The 24,882-nt window shown below is 45.5% G+C and overlaps 1 protein-coding gene across 3 annotated transcripts in view; it reads left to right on the top strand.

The window, feature by feature from the left end:
• LOC8042905 (RNA-binding protein 24-A) overlaps positions 1-24,882 on the top strand; it is a 122,387-nt gene extending 97,505 nt beyond the window's left edge. The window contains exons 3-6 of one of the 3 annotated variants that reach the window (XM_042286525.1): positions 5,583-5,675; positions 6,159-6,209; positions 15,030-15,087; positions 21,063-24,882. In XM_042286525.1, coding sequence (XP_042142459.1) covers positions 5,583-5,675; positions 6,159-6,209; positions 15,030-15,087; positions 21,063-21,462 — 602 coding nt within the window. In that variant the 3' untranslated portion in view covers positions 21,463-24,882. The remainder of the gene's footprint in view (positions 1-5,582; positions 5,676-6,158; positions 6,210-15,029; positions 15,088-21,062) is intronic. The other 2 variants (XM_042286526.1, XM_042286527.1) reach the window with 2 other exon arrangements.

Genomic DNA, 24,882 nt, shown 5'->3' with positions numbered 1-24,882 from the left:
GAAAACAAGGCGTCTTCCAGCTTATTCTGATTACAAATACGCCGCCATTTTTTCCTCAACCTTGCCATTCGACGCTTCGAGGAATTTTAACTTCTCGCTGGAGTTTAAGAAAACGTTTATTGAAATCCAGTGGTTCAATAGTGATCGGGCGGATGGCCGATCACTATTGAACCAGTATAAACTTCCGGCGATCTACTGCTGGGGTAGAGCCAGGCAGGTGGGGTGGTGGGATCAAGGAATAGAAAGGAAGGGACTTTCTCTCATATATGCACGCGTATCCAGCCCGGTTGCTTCGAAGAGCGGAAGCAGCCTGTCCAGGATAGTCCGTCGCTTGTTTCGTCCCGTGTCGAGGCGAACGAAGTGCGCCTTTTCTTTATGCAGTTTGTACACGTCCTCTGCGTGTGTCACGTCACTGTCACGTAGTTGACTGTACCGACTGCCAAGTGCCATTGACCTGTTGCAATGCGTATACGGCGCCACGACGGCGGGGGATTTTGGGAACCCTCGGTACAGATCACGCGCTTCCTCGTTGCGTGTCCGTGACCGCGCGCGGGTCGCGGCGGCTACCGCCAACAGCCGTCGGAGCCATCCGCCGTCCCGGCCGTCCGCCCGATTTGAATACGCAGTGCGTTGTAACTTCCCTTCACCTCTTGCAGGGTCACCGAATCCTGAGTCCACTTATTTTGCACCGCAATTGTGACAGGGTTCGACTAAATTCGACAAAGCGTTAGTGCGTCAGACGATGGAGTCGGTACAAAGGAAAGGGGTGAGAAAGGGGCAGCCTCGCAAGGCTGCTCGAGCGTTGTTGCCTTGGTAACCTGCGCCTGCTCGCGTACGTCACGTGGTAGCGGGAGAAAAGACGATGGGCGGGGCGTACCGACGAAGACTCCCATAATTCGTCGCGTGGCGCTCGCAGGCTTTCGGGATATTTGCTAAGGGTCTGTAGACCCCTTTCGAAATTCGCGTGCCGATTATTAGAAGGTCGGAACGACTGCACAATGGCGGAGCGACTGACAACGTGGGACGCGCAAGTCATTCCATAAGATAGCGAACGTCGGAGCGCGGCTAACGCTAGCAGCCGACGAGCCAATGAGACAGCGTCGAAAGTGCAACGTCACTGCGCTAATCACCTTTTCCGTGGGTGTGTTTTTTCCTCTACTCCAACCAAACGCATAAAGTGTGCCGCGACGTTGCGGTTTCAGACCGCCATTGTGCGGGGACTCCGCAACTGCCAACAAAGGGCAGTATTTCGAAAGGAGCCGATAGGGCCCGAGCCGGACGCCGAGCGTCTTTCGGCGCGTTGATTGAACACGAGGCCGAACCGAACGCCGACGGAGCGCTCGTGTCCAATCTGTGCCTGCGCTCTACCTCGCTATAGCCAACCGGCAACGGCCAGGCGGTGCCAGCAGCGCGAGAGCGCACGGTTATGCCCTCTTTCGTTGTAACTTGGCAAAGGGTAAACGATAAGCCCCACATTGCGTGCCGAAGGCTTCGAAATGCACGACGTATACGAGCGCAACGTACACATATTAGAGCATGACGCAGCGAAAAGCCTGATACTTCTTCGGAGTAGAGGCACGCTCCGGTGATAGGCAGTCACGTTCCTATTGGCCCGCCAGAGCCGTAGCCTCCGCTCTACTGGCACGTTACGCGATCACGGCTTCCTGGGATACCCAGTATTTCTTGCTTCAGACACTAGACTAAGCGGCGCCACCAGAGTAAAAGCTCACGTTTGAACATTGCAGCCGCCACTCCCGGGGGTACCCAATATTTCTTGTTTCAGTCACTAGATGGCGCCAAACCAAACAGCATTGCAGGTTACCTATGATGACGTCAAAATTCTAGTGCTCGGGCTTTGATTGGGTGGTTTTGGCCGGGTCCGGCGACTGAGCACCGGAGGAGTCACCTGATATATCAATTCTTCCCATCGGAGGCCAATGTCCCTATTTGGAAACCTCGGGAGTACATTATTGTTGTTCTCTTCGTCGTGTTCGGGCAGCTCGTGTCCCCCGATCCTAGGTCACCCGACCCGTGCCCATAACTGCAGTCTCGCGTTATCTCCACGGTGTGAGAAGCAAATTCATACTCCGTTGCACTCTATGTCCGACCTCCAAGAGTGCATCGTCACGACACTCGTCGTCTTTGTGCGTTCGCTACCCCCGGCTAACCCAATCACGCGCAGTAAATGAATGCTCCATAAATATGCGCATTTTTTTTTCTTCTGTGCCATTGGCTTGTATTGTTGGCTAGGTCGGACAGTATGAGACAGAGTATTGACGATACTACATCCCGCGCGAGAGAAACGGGGCCAGTTAATGTTCCGAGCTGTAGTTCCGAGAACAAGTATCATTGCCTCGCATCCAGAGATGTGGAATTTGAGGAACTACAAAGGTCCAATTACGAAGCAGGAAGCGTGAACGCATTCTTACAAGAAAACTGGCTCGAGAAAGAACACACAGCTGTCCTCATAATTGATTAAGAGATTCATACGAGAATCTAAGATCGCCAGCAATGGGCGAACGCGGCAAGAGCACTATATATTACACGGCGGGACCAAGTAGGACAGGGAGTCCGGGACATCGCCGCCGTCTGTGATTGGTCAGCGGCGCGGCGCTGACCTATCCGCTGACCAATCGCAGACGGTGGCGATGTCCCGGACTCCCTGTCCCGCGTGGTCCCGCTGTGCAGCATACGACCCCTGGTTTATCGAACCGATCGAGCCCCCGGTTCGGCGCGCCTGGCACGTTAGTTAACCGCGGATAGATGGTGACAAAACGAGGGGGCTTGTTTTCGCCGAACTTTGTCTGGACGCTTCGTCCAATGGAGTGTCATCGCGGAAATGTTTCTTGGACCGTGGGTATTGCCGAGTTGCCGTGGAGCATCTCTGAAACCTCCCGATGCGTTTGGATGCGCAGCGCAGACTTTCGAAGAGAAGGGACATGTTTGTTGTGTGCGCAGTTACGACGTGTTATCGTCTTTACCGCAACCGTATCGATTGTGCAAACTTGGGAGACCTCTATAGTGTTTTCAGACGTCTTCTCCCGAGGCAACTATCTTTCTACTTGTGGGTTTCGTTTATCAGGAACACTTTACGAAAACAAAGCTAACTGCCGTCGAAAGCTGCTACTAAGCGACAGTGCTCTTTTTGTTGGTGTTTTTTTTTTTTTTTTGTATAACCGTTGGTGGTCCTTCTGAAGCTCCGTGCGCATGACTGTACGTCATCGATCATAGGTCGCTCTTTTTCCTCAGCATGAGCTTTTAATGCATATTTGCATTCTTGCTGAAGCCAGCTCTGATCATTTTGATAGACCCGGAGAGCAGATGAGTTTGTCGTGTGTGCAACCCATTCGAAACGACCCAAACCAACCATGCATTTCGTTATACCGAAAAATCCGGTATAACTTTCCCTATCCGGAATATGGAACCGGAAATTTGTTACTGGAAACCCGAAATCCAGATTGCAGACAAAGGAATAATTTCTGAAAACCTAAATTCCAGATAGAGTCCAGATAGAATCCAGATAGATTTCCGGTTCCATAATCCGGATAGCGAAAAGTTTTACCGGATTTTTCGGTAGGGAGCACTCACTACACATTATGTGCTCCCCGGGGTTATAAAAGTGATCAAGACTAATTTAAACTTTTTCCGTAAAATGTGCTTCCTTTCGCGTGTTGGTTGTTCTCCCCTGTAAATTAAAAAGGTGCTCATTACCAAGAAACGTTTGGTAGTGTTGCCAACTCAGAAACGAAAAAAAAAAAGAAGAAAAAGACACTAAAGGAATTTTGGAAACCTGTTAAATAAAAGCTGAAATTTAAGGCGCCGGGTAAAAGTGACCCATTGTACACTATTTACTGCTACAGTTTTATCTAAAAATAGCAAAATAAACGAAAGCACCGTTAAAAGCGGAGTCATTCTTTCTTGACTCGGAGTGCTTCTATGCACAGAACGATATCCACTTACTGCTACCAGGTGTTTGCAGGTGGGGTTGTCTAGCCATACCTGCCGACGTATATTTTCATAATTTCGATCTTTCGTGCAGTCTTGGTGGCAATTTAAATATTCAGTGACCAAATTCTCATGCTTTGCAACAGGTATATTCTGGGGTTGAGGTATCTGACTCGTTTGATTTCGCTTGGAACTTCTGGTAACCAGCTTCAAGGTTTAAAATCAGCCCCCATTTTGTTGTGAATTGTTCTGCATAGTTCACTGGGCCCATGCCATCTGGCAGACTTGGAAAACGAATTCATACTGTGATGCACAACTGATTTTAAAACAAGCTTCAATGTTTGCCACCGTAATTTCTCAAATGCATCGCAAGCGCTATTCTCATTGAAAACAATTTTGTTGAGAGCAATTCAAATTAACAACCCCACTACTCTAACTTACACAGAAATTAAGCTATTGGCGATTGGTGAATGTAAAAAAAAAAAAAAAAAAAAACAATTTATATCGCGAAAAAAAACAACACCAAAAAACTAACTCGCGAAAAAAAACAACACCAAAAAACTAACTAACATGATTTGAAAACTTTAAAATCTTGCCTTGCCCCCCCCCCCCCCCCCCCCCAACGCAAAACAGCATTTTCTCCCACTAGACAACTCAGAACACCGTTAAATTGACAATACTTCCTTTTGGGTCGGGTGTCTGTGTTATGCTCATTTCTAACTTTTGACGGGTTGCCATGCAGTGTATGCGAAGCTTTCTTGTGTAGAGGTGACGCTGTATCACGTGACTGGTTTCGTCTTTTGAAGAGGTGACGCTGTATCACGTGACTGGTTTCGTCTTTTGAAGAGGTGACGCTGTATCACGTGACTGGTTTCGTCTTTTGATGAGCACGGTTGACTCGTTGAGTTCGCGAGTTTAGTTATCGATGTTTGTGTACTCTTTCAATTTTTGATAGGGTTGTGCGAATAGCGCTTCTAATCGAATAGCAAAGTGCCAGCGCTTCAACACAGTACCGGTGTGTTGTGGCTTTCCTTTGCACTGTGAAAGATATGAATGACGCAGCGGTATTCGATTCGAGCCACTATTCGCACAATTTTTAGTTGATGTACGTAGCATGCTTTTGGGTTGTGACATAGCCTCCGCATCGTTTCGTTTGAAAACAAACGAAAAAAAGCTTATTTGTAAGTCCTGTTTAGTGACGAATGTTCCATGCTTTCGAACAGTGATCAATTGCAGGTGTAAGAAAACGTAAGTCTACGCTAAATTGTTCCTATAACGTAACTTGTCAGCGTGAATTTGGATTGGCTAGGAGGCTATGGTAGTGATCGCCAGGGAAAATCTCGCGCATGCACGAATAGACCATTTGGTATATTACCTAAGCGTCAAGGAGAATCCAGGGATTGGTGTTCCACACGCGCACGCCTTCCCCGTATAAAATATTGGAAGTAAATAACCAAAATAAAGCGCTGACGAACGCGCGTGCAAGATGCCATTTGTTTTAGGTATTTGCTTTAGAAACATTACTACTGCTGAGGCCATCACCTGTGGCGCGTGGAACACCAATCCCCGCATTCTCCTTGATGCTTGGGTAATATAGCAATAGGTCTATTCAAGCTTCAGACGGCTCTTCATTGTAGATTCCATCTATGACTTGCGGCACCATCTGTGCGACGCAGCGCCACCTCGACTGCTCATCTGCCCCGATGGCCGTATCCTGTTCGCCGAAACAGGTGGTTGTTTCAACTTTTTTTTTTATTACCGAGTTACACATTTTGATTAGGAGTTTTTCACCCACACTACACTAAAAAAAAATGGTTGTAAAATAATTTTTGGTGGTTCTTCGGCTTGTTCACATTTTGCACCCTAAAACACCCTAGAAGGGTTCTTCGTGAAAAATTTATGAGGCATTCTTTTAAGCTCCCTTTTTCATGCTTAAGAGTTCTTCATCGCCCAGTTTCCTTTGTAGTGCGCCAGGGGGCGACAGTGCTTGCGGCGAAACCGTTCTTCACTTTACTGGGTCGTCAAAAAAAACCTTTCATGTACGTTTTTCTTTTTTTTTTTAATAGAGAGTAGAGCGAAAGCAGCGTGCTTCGAATTGGGTTGAGGGTTTCTGCGGTATATTTAAATATGTTAATTTCCGTACGATCGCCCTGCGCTCGAGTTGAGGACGCGCCATCGCAGCCAATGAAATATATGTCCTTGTTTCGGCGCAGCTGCGGCAACCATATCACGTGACGGAGCGTCAACGGAAAACGCAGCTTGTGGTACGTAGTACATTTTAAAGAAACGATTTCGCTATAACTTTATATGGGAAACATGCGTTGCGTGTTTCTTCTTTTTTTTTTTCGGTTTTTACGGTTTTGTTTTGTCTGAAGGTTCTGTGATGGGCTTCGTAGTGCACCGATGTCGTCTGCAAGGTCACTGTACGCATGCAGTGCGCGCCACTGTTAAATGAAACGCGCGAAGTGGAGGGCCAATAAGTTAGCTCAAATGACTGTCACTGACTGACAAGGTGAGGACGGTATATAGGGCGTGTTTTTCGAGCGCCCTGCCTCCGGGCGCGCTCTGGGTGCAGGAGACGTCGAAGCGTTGGCGATGGTAGGAAGTTTGCGACGGAGGTGAGACAACAAACTTCACCCTGCCGTTCTCGCCTTTTCAGTGGATATAAGTTAATATAATACGAGCGGATCATGTATAGTTATTCTAGGCCAAGGCTGCGGCGGGAGCCGCCCAAAGGTTAGTTCGGTTTTAAAGTACGGGGAATATAGGAGTTCGGATAGAAGAGCGCGGCGTCGTTCGTATAGCCTTCCCAGTGCCGGGTGAACTCTCGCCACATACATACCGGTTCTCCTTGCAGCGTTGAAGCCAGGGGTGACACTCGGCTGCTAAGTTGGAAGCAGCATTCTTCGCAGTGCACCGAATCTTCGGCCGCTGAACCCGAGTTTCAGTTGACAATTCCGCTCGCTGTAAATGTGGCGCGGCCCCGTCCGACTGAGTTTGGGGCCTAACGTTTTGCATGAGGACTATCCAAATTGGCGTGTATTGCGCAGTTTATTTATTTTTTCTTTTCCAATTTGTATAAACAAAGGCTACAAATGAAGGAGAACGAATAAAGTAAACATAAATTTGGTGAGATGCACGTGGGATTGAGGCCTGACGGACGTACGAGTAATGCTGAACATTTATAACGAGATTGGCGTTTTACGGATGTCAGCAGGTGGCATTGTTCGCTACACGACCCGTGGAGACGCGCACGTGTTACTTCTATATAAAAAGTGTTTTTTTTTTTTTAGAAATTTATAGGGTTTTTTGGTGATCCGTTATTGTGTTCACTTGTTGCTTTCGTTCACCTACATTCGATTGTTAAGTACTATGATAGGCGTGGATTAACAGCCTGGTCGGGTTATGTCAAGTCTGGGAAGCCAGTTTTGCGTTGATTGGAAAAGTTTTTTTGGTTAGCTTGATTGCGTTGATTGGGGAAGATTTTTGATTGGTTCATCGTCATCATCATCAGTTAAAGTTTTGGTTAGCCATTTTATTCAGCTCTTCAATTCGGTCGCGCATCAGTGGAAGTCAGGTTTGCTCTTTGTTCATGGCGTCCGGACAGAGAAAAAAAAGGGTCGAAATTTAGCTATTATGTCTCGTTTGATATATATTTTTTGTTTTTTCGTATACTTTTTCATCATTCGCCATTTCCTAGATGATACAACCAGAACAGAAGCGACCCAAACGAACCTGCGAGCAGAGAACTATAACACAGAAAAGCATGCGTTTAAATTCCTCGAGATTGTATTCATGTGTAAACTAATAATTTGTGCGGACATTGGGAATAAAATAACTTAGACTGACTACCTACTCTTTTGGACAGGGACTCAAACCGTAACCGTAACTAAAACCGAAAACCGTTTAGGAACGAAATTTTCTCAGTAACCATAACCGTAATGAAACCGTTATTTGAAATTTATGAAAACCGTAACCGTAAGTTATTTACCGGTAACCGATATTAACTGAAAAAAATAAAAATATCAGTTTTTTCTCAAGAACGACCTCGAGGAGGGATCTTGAAATAGCCATTTGACGGAGTTACCGTCAGCGAGTGGTGCATCTTGTAATAGATTTTCGGTCAATCTAAATTTAGGATTAAGAATACTTTGTTGGAATCAGGTCGAGCTTATAATGAAATTATCTATTTCTAAATCTGCCACTCTCCTACAATCGGTAGATGTATTCAGTACGTGTCGCCTTCAGGGTATTGATTAATAGATCAGAATTCTGAGATGTCTATCCAACTCGAATCTTTCAAAAACACCGATGTTTTTTTAACTGCAGTCGCTGCAGTATGAAGAAACGAGGTAAATTGACCATTTATAGGAGGGCTGCAGTTCTGCTCCTTCCTTCAACGTGGGCGAAGCCTCTTTTGCATATCTTAGGTTGCAACAACATATAGCTACGAGAAGGTGCGAATGGTTCTTCCAGCACCCAGTGGGAACTTTCTGAGGGTTATTTACAAACGCTGCTGAAAACCGAAGTAGCGATAATTATTTCTAATTTTATTATACAGAATACGATGATCCCCGAGTAGCGGGGTAACATGTATGCTTCGGTATTAAACTATATAATGCAAATAGATGTAATGAACAAGTGTTGGAGCTAGAAACGTGTATAACTTTTGACCAGTTAGAAGCACTAACACGTTTTTGAGTTCTTGGTATTGTGAATGTTCGGTAATTGGATATCTGGGACTACTTTAAACCGTTTATTATAAAGGGGCTGCCTGGCAATTCAGTATAACAAATTATTGGAGAAACCTAAAAAAACAACGGTTTTCAGGAACGTGTAATTGGTAACCGAAACCGTAAAAATTAAAACCGTAACAAACCGAAACGAAACCTATATAAACAGGAAACGGTAACCGTAACCGTGACCGAAACTTGTTTCGGTTTGAGTCCCTGTTTTGGGGGTGCTATGCGAGAGGGGATTCTGAAGGTTGCCCCAGCATCGTTTGCTTACGTTGCATTATGTTAGGGAAGCGTACGTCCGCCTCTGTCGAGAGTCACCGGGACATCACTTTGTATGAAGCGTCGCGACCGGTTCAAGGAGCAGCCTTGCACGCGACGTTCGAGCCACTGATGTTTGGGTGGCTTATAACGTAACGCAAGAAAGCGAAAGTAAACGCTCCTGTGTGATTGGGCCGTAAAGGGGTATTGAAACGAATTCAAACGCTCATTTTCTAACTGAAATGTGCTCTATGGTGCAGCATAACCTCAAAAACACCAGTTTTTCGTTGAAAGGCAAGAGAAAATTAAATTTAACGCTAATTAAACGATCTTCCAATGTGCACCTGGTGGATGCCTGTGAAGTTTGGTTGGGAGGTAGACCATTACCTAGCAAGAACCGTTACGTAGCCGTAATAAACATCGGAGCAGCGCCGCTCTTTGGAAGTACGCTCAACTGTTTAAAGCGGTCATGAAACGATTTTTCAACTTTTCTCTTCTCAACTCACAAATTGCGCATTGTACCAAACAGTTCAAGAAGACGGAAAGGAGGGACTCCTTTCTTGCTCGGACCCTCGATTGTGTATCCAGACACCGCCATTCTCCCCCTAGAAGATCAGCCCGTCGCTCAAAATTCGGACAAAAGTTGCTTTCCCCACTCTGTTCACCCCTGAGCTGACAGTGCTGTGGGCCCGCCACACTTTTGCCACGTGATAACGCTCCCTCACGTATACCCACGCGCCGAGAATGAGATAAGGTAATGAAAGGGAGGCGGCTGATTGGTCCGGCAAGCGCATAGCTTCCACCGCGCTATCGGCTATGGGGTGAAGGGAATAAGTGACGTCCGGTGTCTTGTGACGTGCCTTTGGGCCAGGTGACGCGCTTTGGGTACCGTGGACGTATCACAGTGAAAAGGACGAGATTTCAAAGGGAAGGAGGCACGAAATAGTCCGCTGTGGTTTCAAGTTTTCGTATCGAAAATCAGGTTTTTGACTTCCTACCTTCTTGGCCCACTAAACGATATGCTATTAGTAAAATCCCAATCTAAATTCATTTATCCCAGCCCGAATTTCGTTTCATGGCCCCTTTAAAGGGGCGGTGCAACGATATTCAGTTGGAATGTTTTTCTCTCTACACGAGCTTACTGGCACACCTGGGACTCAAGGATACTCACACGCAACGCCATTGGCCAAGAAACTCCTTTGTTGCGGTGTAATTTCAAGGACAAAAGCGATCATTTCCATTCAATCTCTCCTTTGCAAAATTTGATGACGTAACTCGGGGATCGCAGTACACCCAAGTGACGATATTTGAATGCGGTTCATAGATTGGACCCGAGCATTGCGTGGGCACTCGACTTGGGCTCGTGACAATTGCTAGCTCGAGAAGCATTCGGGTTGTGACCCGTGTCCAATCGCTGCAACGACGACAACAGCCGAGCCATAACAATGTCTGGAACTCAGCGCGTGTCCTCCGCTTTGCCAACCCCAGCGCGTGGCTATGATCAACACTGGCGGCATATAATCGGCTCCAGATCACATGGCCGCTTGTTCTGGCTGCGAGTTGAGGGGGTAAACGCTGCTCGTTTTTCTTTAATTTTTTTCTGGGACTTCTATTGCGTGGGGTGAAAAACGAACGCGTGTTTCATAGGTCATTAACATTAGGGATCCGTTTTAAGCGGTATTTGCGCAAAGTACAAAAATTGTTGCATTGCTCCTTTAAGTTGTGAGCGTACTTCCAAATCCCCTTTCCGAATTAAATACAGAGAGGGCGGTGTTGGTGTCCACATTCTCACTCGAGTCGTTCAAGTTCAAAGCGCGTGGGTATGCGCGAGAAAGCGTGATCACGTGGCAAAAATGTGGCGGGCCCAACGAGCACGTAGCTTCCACAGCACTGTCAGCTTAAGGGCGACCGGGGTCGGGGAAGCAATTTTTGTCCGAGTTCTGAGCGGGTGCTTCGAACGGCTCGGTTGTGACGCGTTGACGCCACCACAACGCCAGCAACGGCAAAGCTCATAACCACGCCAGCCTTGCTACGTCACGAATGCGGGGAATCTTTTTTTGTTTTTCGTTTGCGCCGGATATCCCATGACGCATCGCGCTCTCCGTTCGCTTCTCTTCGAGCGCTTGCTCGAGTGCACCGTTTGGAACGAAAAATATAGCCAGTCGTTCAATATACAAACGCGCGATTATGATTTGCGGTTATTATCCGTCATGCTTGACTCATTTCCGAACGAAATTTGTTTATATCAATTTTCGTTTCCGTACCCCTTTAAGTTATACGCACACAGTTGGCACAGTTTTAATCTGTCATTGTACCGCCCTACGCAAACAACAAAAACTTTTTTTTTTCACTACCACCCGGATACGGTGAGGTCAACGGTTGAAAGTGTGACGTTTCGGCGTCATGCAGCGTTTCTAGACCGATCCTTGATATTTCCTATTTTAGAGGAGATTTTTATCTTTTATTTGCAAGATATGAAACTGAACTTTATTGAACGCCCATATTCTGTTGTTGTAGGCATAACTAACTTGACGCAACGTAGGTGGCTTTTCTCTTTTTTTTTTTATGTTACAGGCGGTACTTTTTTTATGACACGCGTGAGAACGGTTGCTCCAGCATCGCGTTGGGTCGTTCAACGAGAGTTTGCGCCGCAGTCGAAGCCCGTCTGGCTCCAACTTTCACAGCAGCTTGTCGATGACCGAGTCGTGAGTTCGAACCCCGAGGAAGCGAGGAGGGTTTCAAGGGGAGCCCGAGAGAGAGGAAGTGAGTTGACGGAACCCAGCGAGGTTGCATCCACGAGCCCGGCAGTAAGGGAAGGAGCACCGAGGCGGCGCAATCGCGTTGTCGTCGTCGTCTTCTCTCGAAAGATCGGTGTCCTTGCGCTTTCGCGAGGCGCCCGAAATAGGGTCCTGACGTCGGGCCTCGACCCGCAGTCCACGTCGTCTCCGCGCTGCCGCGACGGAAAGGGGGACTCCGAGGGGGAGGGCTGGGAGACGCGGGGCAGAGGAGGTGCGCCGCCTGTAACCGCTGCGCAGGCTACTGCGCAATCGCCGCTTGCACGCAGCATGGGCGGTCAAAAGCAGTTGAGGTGCCTTTTTTTTTTTTTTTTTTTGCAAATAGTATTATTACTACTATTAATATTTCTGTGAAGTCCTTTCCAAAAGGCGGGTACTTCACCGCAATGCAGCTGTGTTGGGTACGGAAGTTGATTTCCAGGAAAGCAGTCTGTTTCATGCTATTTATTGCTCAGCGGAGCATGCTATTGTGCAACCGCTACGTGCGTGTAGGCCAGCGTGAACCAGTAGATTTTTGTATTATTATTATTATTATGATTATTATTGGTTTGAAGGTGTCCCCTTTGGAAAAGGCTGGTGCTCCACCGCAGTGCAGCTGCGTTGGGCGCGGAAGCTGACTGCCAGGGAAGCAGTCGACGTTGGATGCTGTTGCTCTGCTACGCATGCTAGTGTGCAATCGCCGCTTGCACGTAGGCCAGCCGGGGCCAATCTTTGTTGCGTTTTTTTTTAATATTAGATTTGTTATTTTGTTTTGAAGTTATTTCTTTTCGAAATCGGCTATTTCACTGCGGTGCAGCTCTGTTTGACACAGAAGTTGACTTCCAAAGATGTAGTCGACCTTGCACGCTATTGTGCAATCGCCGCTTGCACGCAGGCCAGCCGGGGCCAGTCGAGTCGCCAATTTTATTATTATTATTTTTATTATTTACACAAAGTTTTGTCATTTTGAAAAAGCAGATACTTCACCGCAGTACAGGTGTGTTTTGCACAGAAGTTGACATCTCGGGAATATAGCCGACATTGAACGCACTCGCTCATCTGTGCCTGCCATTGTGCAATCGCGGATTACACGGGGCCAGCTTCGGCCAGTCGAGCTGCAGTTGCTCTGTATTTTCTCTAAATTTTCCCTCTTTAATGGTAAGGTCTTTATGTTCTCTTTCAACTCGAGGGGGTTCCGCACCACAGTGTCTCTGCATGAGGCAGAAAAACACACAACCACATTTTCAGGGCGTTGGTGGACATTGTTCCCATGTACATTATCTGATTTGAGGGTTTTATATCAAAACGTACATAGCTGTTCTTGCTTGCTTTTTTGTTGGTAATAGGACATCAATAATATGGAATGCATGGATTCATTTTATCTGTAAGTCCCGAGGCATCTCAGTCGACCCATTGAAAGAAGCATGCCCCATGATAACGCTCTGTGTATCTTTGCACAGCAAATTTTTGGGGCGTGCACACTTTCTAATGTGAATAGCCATATGAATTCACTAATTCAATCAGGCACTTTGCTCTAGCAAATTAACATCTTCAGGTACAGTGCTAATCACACTTGTCTATAACGCGCTAGCGTGCGGCTTTCTCCGGGGAGCGCTAGACTGGTGGCATTCGCGGAAACTAAGCTAGTCACGTGGCGCAGCATGGAACGGCCCACTCGAGGCGTGTCCTGCCCACTCTGTCAGCTTGATAAGTGATAGAAGTGAAGTGCTTTATGATATATTTTTGTTTTTTGATGACGACATCGTTGATATGCCTTCATGCTTTAGTTTGTTTATTGTACGAGCAATGATGTTTGTAAAAAGCGTGTGAGCAGCCTTCTGCGTTCGCCGCCAGCTGGTAGAGTGGGCAGGACACCCCTCGAGCAGACTGTTCCATGTTGCGCCACGTGACTAGCTTAGTTTCCGCGACTGCCAACAGTCTAGCGTTCCCCAAAGAAAGCCGCACGCTCGTGCGTTATAGACATGTGTGATTAGCACTGTACCTTCATTGGCATTTCGAATCTGTCATGTATTACAAGGTAATAATTTTTAACGAAAAAAGAATTTAAAAAAATCGCAAAATGCTAGCTGAATGTTGTCTTCGCTAGGTGTTTCTTGTGTTCGGTAAACATTAGCAGAGGGAATAATCGTCATAATGAGTTGGCTAATTAACTAAAATGTGTTAATTAACTTTTAATTATTAGCTTTAGGGTCATGTTGCTATTGCAGAATTGATGGCAATTGCTATTAGAGACCAGATGAATTAAAATAATTTGCAAACGTTTATTAGTATTTGAGATATTAATTAATCATTTTTAAAGTTTTTTTAGCCTAATTTAAAAATTGCACGTAGAAAGCGCTTAAAAAACGCACCGTGAGCCCTGCCCACAATGACGCTTGGAAGAGTGATGTAGTCACTCATCTGAGCATTATTGTGGACAGGGCTTGCGGCGTGCTATTTACTCACAATTTTTAAATTGGACTAAAAAACATGAACTTTGATTAACTAACATCTCAAAAACAAACAAAAATTTCGCAAATTCTTTCAATTGGTTTGCTCTAATAGTAACTACTGACATTTCAGCAATTGTAACATGAACCATGAAATCATTAATTAAAAAGTTAATTAACAGGTTATAGTTAATTAGTCAAGTTACCAAGGCGATTATCCCCCAGCTAATATCTGCCGAACTCAAGAAGCACCTAGTGAAGATGGCATTTAGTGAGCAGTTTGCACTCTTTCTTAAAGATTGTTTTCATTAAAAAATATTGCCCTCTATATTCCTATTTTGAAAGCCTTTCTTGCAGCTCTCCTGCTCTTTAAAATAAAGGAGGCTGTTACAGCTTCTAGTAGTATGCAGACAAACTATGGACTGCCGTTGTCTAAATTTCTCAATTTGAAGTTCAAAAAGATTTGTTTAGCCCAGATTTTCAAAAATTCTGTCAAGGACCAAAATAAACCCTACCCTAAGAAATAATGTTTCTATGATTAAATATCCTGAAGTAGTCAATACTGTTAAAAATTAGTGAAAAAAAAATATATATATATTTATATATATATTGTTGTTTTTTTTTTGTCATTTCTTATTAGTCTTTTAGCCTGTGCAAGTAACCTAGTGAAAAGATGTGAATACACCTTCAGGTGACCCCATGCCATCACTGTAGCAGAGGAGGAATATTAGTTATGTGACACAAAAAATAATAGATTGCTGGGTCCTGTGTGGTTCTTGACTTTCTGCTGTCTGTCAGTGCTATTTTTACTATGTTGACCAGTAATTTACTTTAAAACCAGCCAGTGACTGTTCCTTTTGCAGGATTCCCCTTGTCTGTGAGGGCAGGCTACCCGACCCTCCTTCCTAGTCAGTTCACAGGGTGAGTACAATCTTCCCAGTAGCCTGGGCCAGGGCATGTTTCGAGTGTACCGCATTTCGTCAACCATTCCTCTGTTCACATAAAGTAACAGGTCAGTGTGAAGTGACAATGGTCCAGCGGCATGTACCTTCACTTGAACAAGAGAAGGAAGCGGCCACAAAACGCATCAACATTTTAGAATGGCAGCTTCCAGGGGCCCTTTTCAGGATGGTGTTTTCATGTCAGATTGTACAATGACTGTTAGGGTCATATTTTTTATATTTCTGTATTAAATATATGTGTGAAAGGCATGTTCCTGGGAGGAACATTCAGCTATATACGCCATAGCTAAATTTTTCCGAAATATATAAAAATGAGAAGCTCAAGGCAAGTACATTGCCGAGATTTCACTATGGTAATTCGCACAGCCACCAATGTCACGCCAAAGCAGGCACGCAGTTTGAAATTTTTTTATTTATTTTATAGACAGTTTACATAATACACACAAACTATTAAAAATTATAATTATATATTTCTATGCAAAAAAAAATTATGAAACCTGAAAAAGAAGCATGTTTTAGACACTTTCACAAATTATTTACCTACAAATAACTTTATGCAAAACGTTGCAAAATATATCAAAATGTGGATCTTGAAATGCAGCTTACGAATATATATATTAAAAAAATATTTGCTTAGCCATTATATTTTAGTTTTGTTATTAATGCAGAAACGTAAGCCATTTCTCTAAAAGCAGCGAAATTGCCCGTCAATATCTAAAAAAATACTCCCTCTTTTATTTCATTTAAAATCTCCTAACTCTTTGCAGTAACTTGAACTATCTTGTGATGGCAAAATATTAAGTGGCATATGGCCTGCAATTGAAAAAAAGGACCGCAAACCTTCACTCAAAATGAGCTAGCTTGTCTTCGTTACGGGGGCTTTGCCACACGACATCGGTTCCAAGGAGATGTCATCTAGAACCGACAAACTGTTTACGATGGTGCTGCTCTATTGCAGACCGTTGAAAGTCGTCATAGCTTAAAGGGGTAGTGCAACGATTTTAATGTTGGAAAGAATTGACAGTTTGCATTTTTTATATTGTTTATACAAGCCCAAGTGACCAAAACACGCGTCACCTTTCCCCGAAAAACTGCTATTCTGCTGCGTAATCGCAAAGCAAAAAACGAATTATTTGCCAATCTGCAGCCGCTTGCGGTGGTTAACGGGACTGATGTGTGACGTACTCTTGGGGATACGCGGAAGCAACAAAACCTGTCCCCCTCCGCTGCTACACTCGCCGTCAGCCCCGGGGCGAACCGTCTTTCGTGTCCATCGCTCGCCGCGACTTTCGACGATGCTGAACCTTTAAAAGTCAACAATTGAGGAGGAAGCGGCTGGCGTCTCTGCAGAGAGAAGCCAAGGGGAAACCACGTGATCCCCCAGAGTACTTCACTCGAAAGTCGACATGGAGAGTTAAGAGGCACTTTGACCTTCAGTTCGTTTCATTTTTTTTTTAAATAAAAACTAGCACTCGCAAGAAAATACGGTTTTCCGTTCTTCGTTCCATAGGCGACGCAGATTAATTTCCGCAGTTTATTGGCCAAAGTCCGAAAAATCGTTGCATCGCCTCTTTATACCAAGAGACTAGGAAGAATTAAAAAAACTGACAAAACAACACAAAATCTCAAGAATTGCTGAGTTTATTCGACCACACCTAAACAAGAAAAGATCAAGAAAACAGAACATAAGGTTGCGAAGATTTGACGAGACATGGCTTAACAGGCTAAATTCCTACAACATTAGACTCTCTTCCGACAACAAACATCGACTGCAAAGCACCCGCAAAGATAATCTCGCTTAAGACTACAGGAAGCGACCAACTTCCTAATCTCATCCTGTCACGTAACGATGTTTCCCAACCAGCACGTTTGCATGCGCTCACTTCTCAGAAAGTCATACTGTCCCGAGCTTTGCTTTATCTTTCTGTTTCCTTCTTTTCATTCTAGCCCAATTTTATTGTGGTGAAAGTAGGTAAAAAGTAAGACAAGCTATAATTGCCAGTTGTCATTATTGGTACCCCCTTGGCCACTAGTCATAAGTGCCACTCAATCCCGCAAGTCTGGCTCATGTTTCAGTTTCGTAGCTTGTTCTGTGCGCTCTTAAGCAGATTTTAGTGCTACCGTTATTGCTTTACCTCCTTGAAGTTATTCTGTCGTTTTTTTTTTATTATTTTCAAGAAAAGAAGGCACTGGTACTGCCCGAATGTTGGCTTGTTTTTTTTTTTTTTTCTGGGACAATGAAGTCCCAGGGAAAAAAAAAGTAAATATTCGAGCAGTACCAACTATGTTGTTGCTGTCTAATTAAGCGATCAGCTGCAGACATGACTGAAAGAGCCGCAACAGGTTATGTGTCAATTTTCTGCATATAAACCGAATTTGTTTATAGGTCATATAAGCGATGTGATGCCATTTTCCTTGGTAAATTTACCGGGAAACTGAACCGGTGTTGAGGTCACATGACATCAAGTCATGTGAGGTCATTTTTCCCGCTAAGTTTAGTGGGGAAACTGAATGGGTGTCAAGGTCATGTGACATCAATTTTCCTGCTAAATCTTTCGGGGAAGCTGAATTTCTTTATAGGTCAGATGACATCATGCAACGTCTATTTCCCCGCTAAATTTAGCGGGGAAAATGAATTTGTGTATAGGTCATATGACATCCAGGCATGTGTTATCATTTACCCGCTAAGTTTAGTGGGGAAAGTGAATTTGTGTATAGGTCATGTGACCTCCAGTCACGTGACTTCATTTTCCCTCTAAATTTAGCAAAAAAAACTCAATTGGTGTTGAGGTCACGTGATGTCAATTTTCTTTCAGACTTTAGCGGAGAAGCTGAATTTGTGTATATTTGACGTGACATCATTTTCCCCGCTAAATGTAGTGAGGAAACTGACTCTGTGCATACGTCACGGGACATGAAGTCATGTGACATCAATTTCGCCATCTGTTTCCCAGCTAAATTTACCAGGGAAACTGGATTGTTGTCGAGGTCATGGGACGTCAATCTTCCATTAAATTAAGCAGGGAAATTGAATTTCTATATAGGTCACATGACATCCAGTCATGTGACATAATTTTCCCTCCAAATTTAGTGTGGAAACTGAATTGGTGTGACGCCACGTGATGTCAATTTTTCCGCTGGCTCTAGCGGGGAAGCCTAATTTGTTGTAGGTCACGTGACATGAAGCCATGACGTCATTTTCCCCGCTAAATTTAGCGGGGAAAATAAACGGCCAGAAACTTACCTCAATTTGGCCTGAAGATCCTAAAAAAGCTAATCGCTTTAAAAACAATATGACATTTGCAGACATGGGGAAAGACGACATGACTTCAACATGGAAGGTTCGCCTTAGTTGATGAAGAAATACAGAAACTTTTATTTGAAAGTGATGAGTGCTCTGCCATTTCCGATGACAAGCCCACCACCTCTTTGCTTATTTGGAAACTATATTTAAAATTAACGATTTGCTCAAAAATTAAAGGAAACATTCACGTGACCTTTAGATGTAGTGTTTGTTGGTCAACACTTTTCTGAACGTTTGCAGCAGTACCACTCAGTGTAGAACTGCTGAAGGGACATAAGTAGGTGGCCAGAAATCAATAGTGGCAGCAACAAACAACATGAGGAGGCCAAGTGAATGTTTGCTTTAAAGAGAAACTGAAGCAGTTGCGTATTCGAGTAAAAACACTTAAATCATCTACATTTGGCCTCCAGAATCACAAATATCGAGATTATTTTTCAGTTTGGTGCACGGAAACTGCAGAAAAACATTTTTAAAGTACTGCCGAAGCCCGTTTTCCCAGAGCGTTACGTCATAAAAGGAGTTTTTGGAACCTCCGCTTTCGCGCATCTTCAGTGCCTATCAAAGCGATTCACACACATTCTCGTTATTTCCAGAAAGGTAAAAAAAAACGTCACGACTGGTGTCAGCGCGGGGGAATAAGTACCTGGCAACCTGGCAATTGCCTTTTATAATGTAACGACCGGTCGGAGGCTTTTGGTGTTTTTTCGCTATTAGTTACATCTTCAGGGAAAACGAATCTAATATTCAAATTCACAAGACAAAAATGCTCTATAATTGACCTTTAACTCGTTTTTGCCAAGAACCTTGTGGGATTTTGCTACCAACACAGGTACCGATAGAGTAACCAAAGGGTTGTCTCAACAGCGGCGATATATCAAAGGAGACGTCAAACCTAGTAGCGCGGTCCCCACATCTCTGCGGCAATGTAGACGACGTTTAGGGCCACATTACCGCGGGTCGGTTTGATTAATTACCTCCGTCGGTGCCAATGATCGTCTACCTTGTCTCACTCTCTCGAATATAGCGGAAGAGAAGACACACGTACCAGAGTAAGGACAGAGTCCAAGAGCATTTATTACGGTAGAACACTCTTAAAACGAACTGCAATGTCTCCATCCAAAATGCCCCACGTGCCGGCAAGGTAAGAAAATGTCCTTACCTGGCCAGACACGGGGTTCCGGAGAGCCAAGACCGGGGAAGCATCGGAGAAGTCGCCGACATACGTCCTATCTCTTTCGCGGTCACCCGTACGAGTCCCTTTCCCGAAAGCGGGAAAACAAGAGGCGAAACCTCCTCGCCTGTCGGCAGTGATTCGCATCCGAGCGGGGGGACGGAAAGAGGTCCCCCCGGGAGAGAGTGAGAGGAGAGCCCCCCAAGCCAGTTGGCCCTCCGCCTCACGAACAGGTTGGAGCTCACGGCGAAGAAGGCCGAGCGTGTTCCGACCCGCTGCCGTTATCGCAGCTATCGGGGAAGGGAGTCCAGAGGAATCCCCACAACCTCTTCAGCTTCCCTTTCATGTTTGTGTAAATTGCCAATTTACCCTAAAAATTTCTGGTATTTGTTATGGAAAACAAGTTAGTATATGCAATGGACTAAATGCTGACACACAGGTACTGACTTTGTCCAGGCAGAAACTCCTTCCAACGTCGTTCACTCCATTTCCACCCATGCCTTTCCCTCCTCCTGGCCCGAAATAAGCAGTTCTGGGGGAAAGGGTTTTCTGAACAAAATGTTAGGACTCAAACGAGCTGGTCATGCTTGAACATTATAGACTAAATCCCTGGAAAGAGCGAGGACACAACACAAAAGTCACAATGAGACTTCCGTGTTGTGGCTCATTGTCCTCTTTCTCCCTAGTCTCGGGGTTTTAGTCTATCAGTGTTTTCTAATTTTTTGAAAACGAAAGGAGAAATTGAGAAGTGATTTTCTGCTTGTTTGTCAGCCTTTAAGACCCTCTTCTTTGTAAATATCCTGGGATTTTCTAAAGGATGAGTAGAGAAATCCTCGAAAAGTCAGAGAACCTAGGGGCTTAACTCACCATTTTCTGAATTACAATTCAAGAGTATTTGGTTCTTCTTCCCTTGCTCTTGTCAGGAGGAGAGATAAGAAAATCTGTCTGTATGAACTGGAACACGGGCAGTGGCGTAGCCAAATGGAGGAAATTATGGTGCTTCAGCCCCACCACCCCCAAAACAGATTCCTTCCTATGCCAGTGCTCCCTAGTATGTGCACCCTTTTTTACAAGGTTTGGAAGCTTCTGCAGTGCTTCATTGCATCAGTGCAAAGAGTAGGAGGTGTTCCTTGGCTACAACCAAGATGGATGGGTATTCCTCGGTATTTCTTGAGATCAAAGAGTTTGAGAGTTTTTGAACTGGGGTGCACAAAATAAACCACAATGAGCACAGGTGCAGAATGCAGTATTTGGGACGCTCAACCTAGGTTACTTTGGCTCAATAGAGCCAACGGTATCTAACTTTTTTTGTCCGAAGTTCGGTGGCGACATTTTCTACCAGATTTTTTCTCTGGAAACTGAAATTAAAACAGTGCTGGATTTCACCCTCCATCTTGTCCAAGCTTCTACACACAGACTTACCTTCGGTACCTGAGTGGAGCCTTCACCTTGACCGCAGGATGCACCAGCAGTACGTCTACCCGTCAGCCTACCTGCCATCGCCCAGCTTGATCCTGCCCCAACACCCTCCGCTCTCTCCGGCGGCTGCGGCAGCCGCTGCCGCCGCCGCCTTCTACGACTACGTGCCGCCGTCTTTCACCCCGGGTGGCGCTGCTGCCGCCGCTGCCGCCCTGGACCTGGGCTACCCCTTCTCGCCGAACCAGTCCAATGCCCTGGCAGCTGCTGCTGCGCATGCTGCAGCCAGCTACCTGGCCCCGCCCCCGCACCACCCGGCCAGCGCCGCCGCCGCTGCGTACTACACGCTACCGCAGCCGCTGGGCGCGGTCACAAGCGCTGCGGGCTCGCTTGCCTCTACGTCCCCCTATGCAGCTCAGGTGCAAGACGCGAGGCTACAATAGCGGCGGGGTGGTGGCCTCTTTTGTCGCCGCTCCGCCACAGTAGGAGTCGCCTTCTCCGTCGTTTCGAGAGAGCACGTGGACGGCGCGGTTTTGGTTGGGGTGGGACCGACGTTGCTTTTTGCGGTCTTTGAGACGTTAGCCAAAGTTTCTTCGCACCTGACTCGAGCTTAGAGATGCCCCACTGAGCTCGATAAGGTTCCTTGTTTGCGCGCCGGTTGGGTGGCGTTGCGATGGCGGCTGTGCCGGTGCACATAAGAGCCCATCTCGAAGACTGCAGGAGGCCATCGAAGGTTTCCACCGAGCCGCTTCCAAAAGGGAGAAGAGACGACGGAAGAGAATGGAGCTGTCGGCAGCGGGGGAGACAGAGAGGGTCCGGAGGAAGGGAAGGTTGCTGGAATGGGAGGCCCGTCGTTTTTGTAGAGCGTTGCGCCGCTCTCTCCAGCACAGCCCTTTCCTCAGGGTTCCGGCACCCCCTGTTGTGCCCTTTAGTCACTAGCACACATACACGTGGAACCGGTGTTGCCTGGAATGCGAGGGGAGGTCCTTAGCCGCCCGTGCCAGCTGTGTATCTACTTTGGCTCCTTGTTTCATGGTCGTCTGCTGATAGTCCTGTCCTGGGTCCCCCCCCCACTGCTGCCTTTGGGGTTGTACGGGCAACTCTGTTTCTCGTGTTCCAGGTAATACCCATTGTAACGCCACACACCATACACAAACACACACAAAAACGAGAATCACTTTCCGTAAAAAAAATTGATATAAAAAAAAAGGAAAAACAAAGCTCATTAACATTTTTGCATTAGCACCTGTATTTGGAGACCTCTGCATCTGGCGCTCCAGTGAATCATCCTTTGGAAATTGTGGCCTCTTGCTAACAGTTTTCTACAAGCCGAGCTATGAGTGAAGCCATGGCTGGTCCCCCATGCCATTCAGACTTTTGGCGTTGAGACTGTGGATGGAGTTTGTGAACATTATTTTTGATGGCGCATTGACAGAAAATCACTTGTACCCACATCGCCAGCGCTCGATCAAAGCCAATGTGCTCTTATGGGAGGAGGGTGAATAGATTGTGACCTCTCGAGACCACAAGTGCCACAACAGCTGGTGCCTGACGAAATCACATAACTCGACACTTTCCAGTTGGGTGCAACAGCTGGGAAGCTATTGCAGTATCCAGGGGTTCATTTCACTGGGCAGCCAGTTGTCAGACCGTCTATGCACAGTCATTGTTCCTACATGTTTATCTCTCCTTATGTGTAACAGTGCCTTGTCCTATGATAAAAAGAAAAAAGAAAAAGAAAAAAAAAAGTTTGTTTTGAGAGCTCATGCCAAGGTGATATGAGTGCCCATGTTAACACAAAATATTTAAGCGACTCGTTACTGTAAAACACCTCATTGTGATAATGAATGCTCCCTCCATATGTCGCATCTACTTGGTCCCGCATTTGCCTTTGCATCGTTGCATCTTGGGACACTCATTGAATAAGTGCCGTTGAACTTGGTACTTACGCTCCCTCTTTTTTTTTAATTTACTTCGCCAGCGCTTTTACGTTTTACGACAGATCAATCACATTCAGATTGCTTAACGCTCCCCGTTGACAGAAGCAGACCAAGTGCAGAGGGACTGGTGAACGTATTGAGGAAGAAAAACAAATTCCACTGGGCCAACGAAGTTTGCCTGGCCGTGCGTAAGAAGAAAGAGTTTTATGCGGAACGTGTTACTTGCTTGTTAGCGTTATTCCTTCACACTCATACGCAAGCATACAGGGTTTACGAGGAAGAGGACAAAGGAAAAAAAAAGCGTTGCCACCAGTTGCCATACCTTCTCATGAAAGCGGATCTCACCCGTGTTTATCGGATTCTCATCGTTTCTTAGTCATTGTGTCTTTTTTATTTATGTATTTATTTTTTATTTATGTCCGCACCCTAACAATCGCCTTAGCTCTGAGCAGCAGCGGCTGCGGGTCTGTTGTTGGGTACGGTTGCACGTGAGAACAAAGATCGGCGCTGGCTCCGGTGCCTCGTTGTAAAAAGAAGTTCTTGGTTGTGCGAGGACTCAATCGTGCCTTTGCAACGGCTCACAAGAGAAGCAGACTCACTGCGATTGGGCGGGCTTAGTCATTACTGGTCCACTTAATTATCAAAATGTATACATATGCTATAATTCTAAAAGAAAACACATTATTAGAGCCCTTTTTTGTATTCTTGCATTACCCGTAGTAACTGTCACACACGCGCGCTCATCATGTGTCATATTACATAGCAGTCAGGTCGAAGACATCCAGATTTGTTCGCTGTGAGGTGAAAAACCGTCCACGACTCCAGATTTTATTTTTTGGCTGTTTTTTTTTATTTCTTTCTTCTTAACGAGCAAGTTTGTTGGTGCATTTGCGAGACATCTAACTGAAGTTGACAGGCCTTTGAAAAGGAACACCGTTTTTCTCAAAATGCTGCATTGTGCCTTAAGACTTTGAACCTGGTCGACAATCATTTTAATCTGCCAGGGCCATCGTAAAAGGCCCCATTTCCACCAACCAACTCACAGTTTAGGCGAAGATTTTGCACGAAACAGCCAAAATACTACTCTCACAAAAAATTAACTAAAATAAAGATAAAATTTGACAAACTTATTATTACCATCCATGTAGCAGAGATGCTAGATTAGCCTATGTATTAAAATCTGAATGACCTGAAATTTCTAGTCAGTGGCAAAGCTAAGTTAAGACGTTTGTGACTGTTCGCTCTTGTTTGTGGACAAGATGTGCCAACCTCAGCTGCATTTGTGCAAGAAAGGGTTAATGAACAAATGTATGCTTAACCTTTTGGATGATTGGCGAGAAGAAATCTGTAGAATCTTTGGTTTGCGATTAGTTGATGATACTACCGTGAAGGGGGAATGAACCTTGAGGGAAAGGACTGTTGGAGGCACCACATTAAACTAAAAAAAAGGAAGCGTTCGGTTCTTGCCGTGCTTGAGTTCCTACGAGCAGAGCGCCCAAGGTGAGATGACATCAAGCAAGACTAATCAGCAAGGTCTGTCAGCACTCTATCTATGTCGCTTGGTGCTCCAGGGAGAGTGTGCTGGCTTAATGTCATTGAAATCTTTGGTGGCCATATTTCCTTTTTGTCATTATTTCTCTAGAGAAGCGCACCAAAGTCCAGTAGCACGACACACATATACATATATGCACATTGTCCACTCGCCACAAGTTAAAGTACTTAGTCAGTGTTGACAATGCATAGATCTGAATGTTCTTGTCTGGGTTGTCGTAAGGGACGCCGATGCAATTCGCGGTCTCGCGTGGCGGGCTTGTGGAGCAATAGGAGGTCCTGCCTTGTTCTCTCTGATGTTCTCAATCGACCTGATTGTGATATGTACTCGGAAGAAGTTTCATAACAATAAACTTGTATTCTTACACTTGG

This window comes from Ixodes scapularis, unplaced genomic scaffold (genome assembly GCF_016920785.2).
Source record: "Ixodes scapularis isolate PalLabHiFi unplaced genomic scaffold, ASM1692078v2 PGA_scaffold7__128_contigs__length_106722199, whole genome shotgun sequence".
NCBI classification, from domain to species: domain Eukaryota; kingdom Metazoa; phylum Arthropoda; class Arachnida; order Ixodida; family Ixodidae; genus Ixodes; species Ixodes scapularis.
Note: the sequence above shows the minus strand (reverse complement) of the source record. Positions and strands in the feature narration are given on the sequence as shown.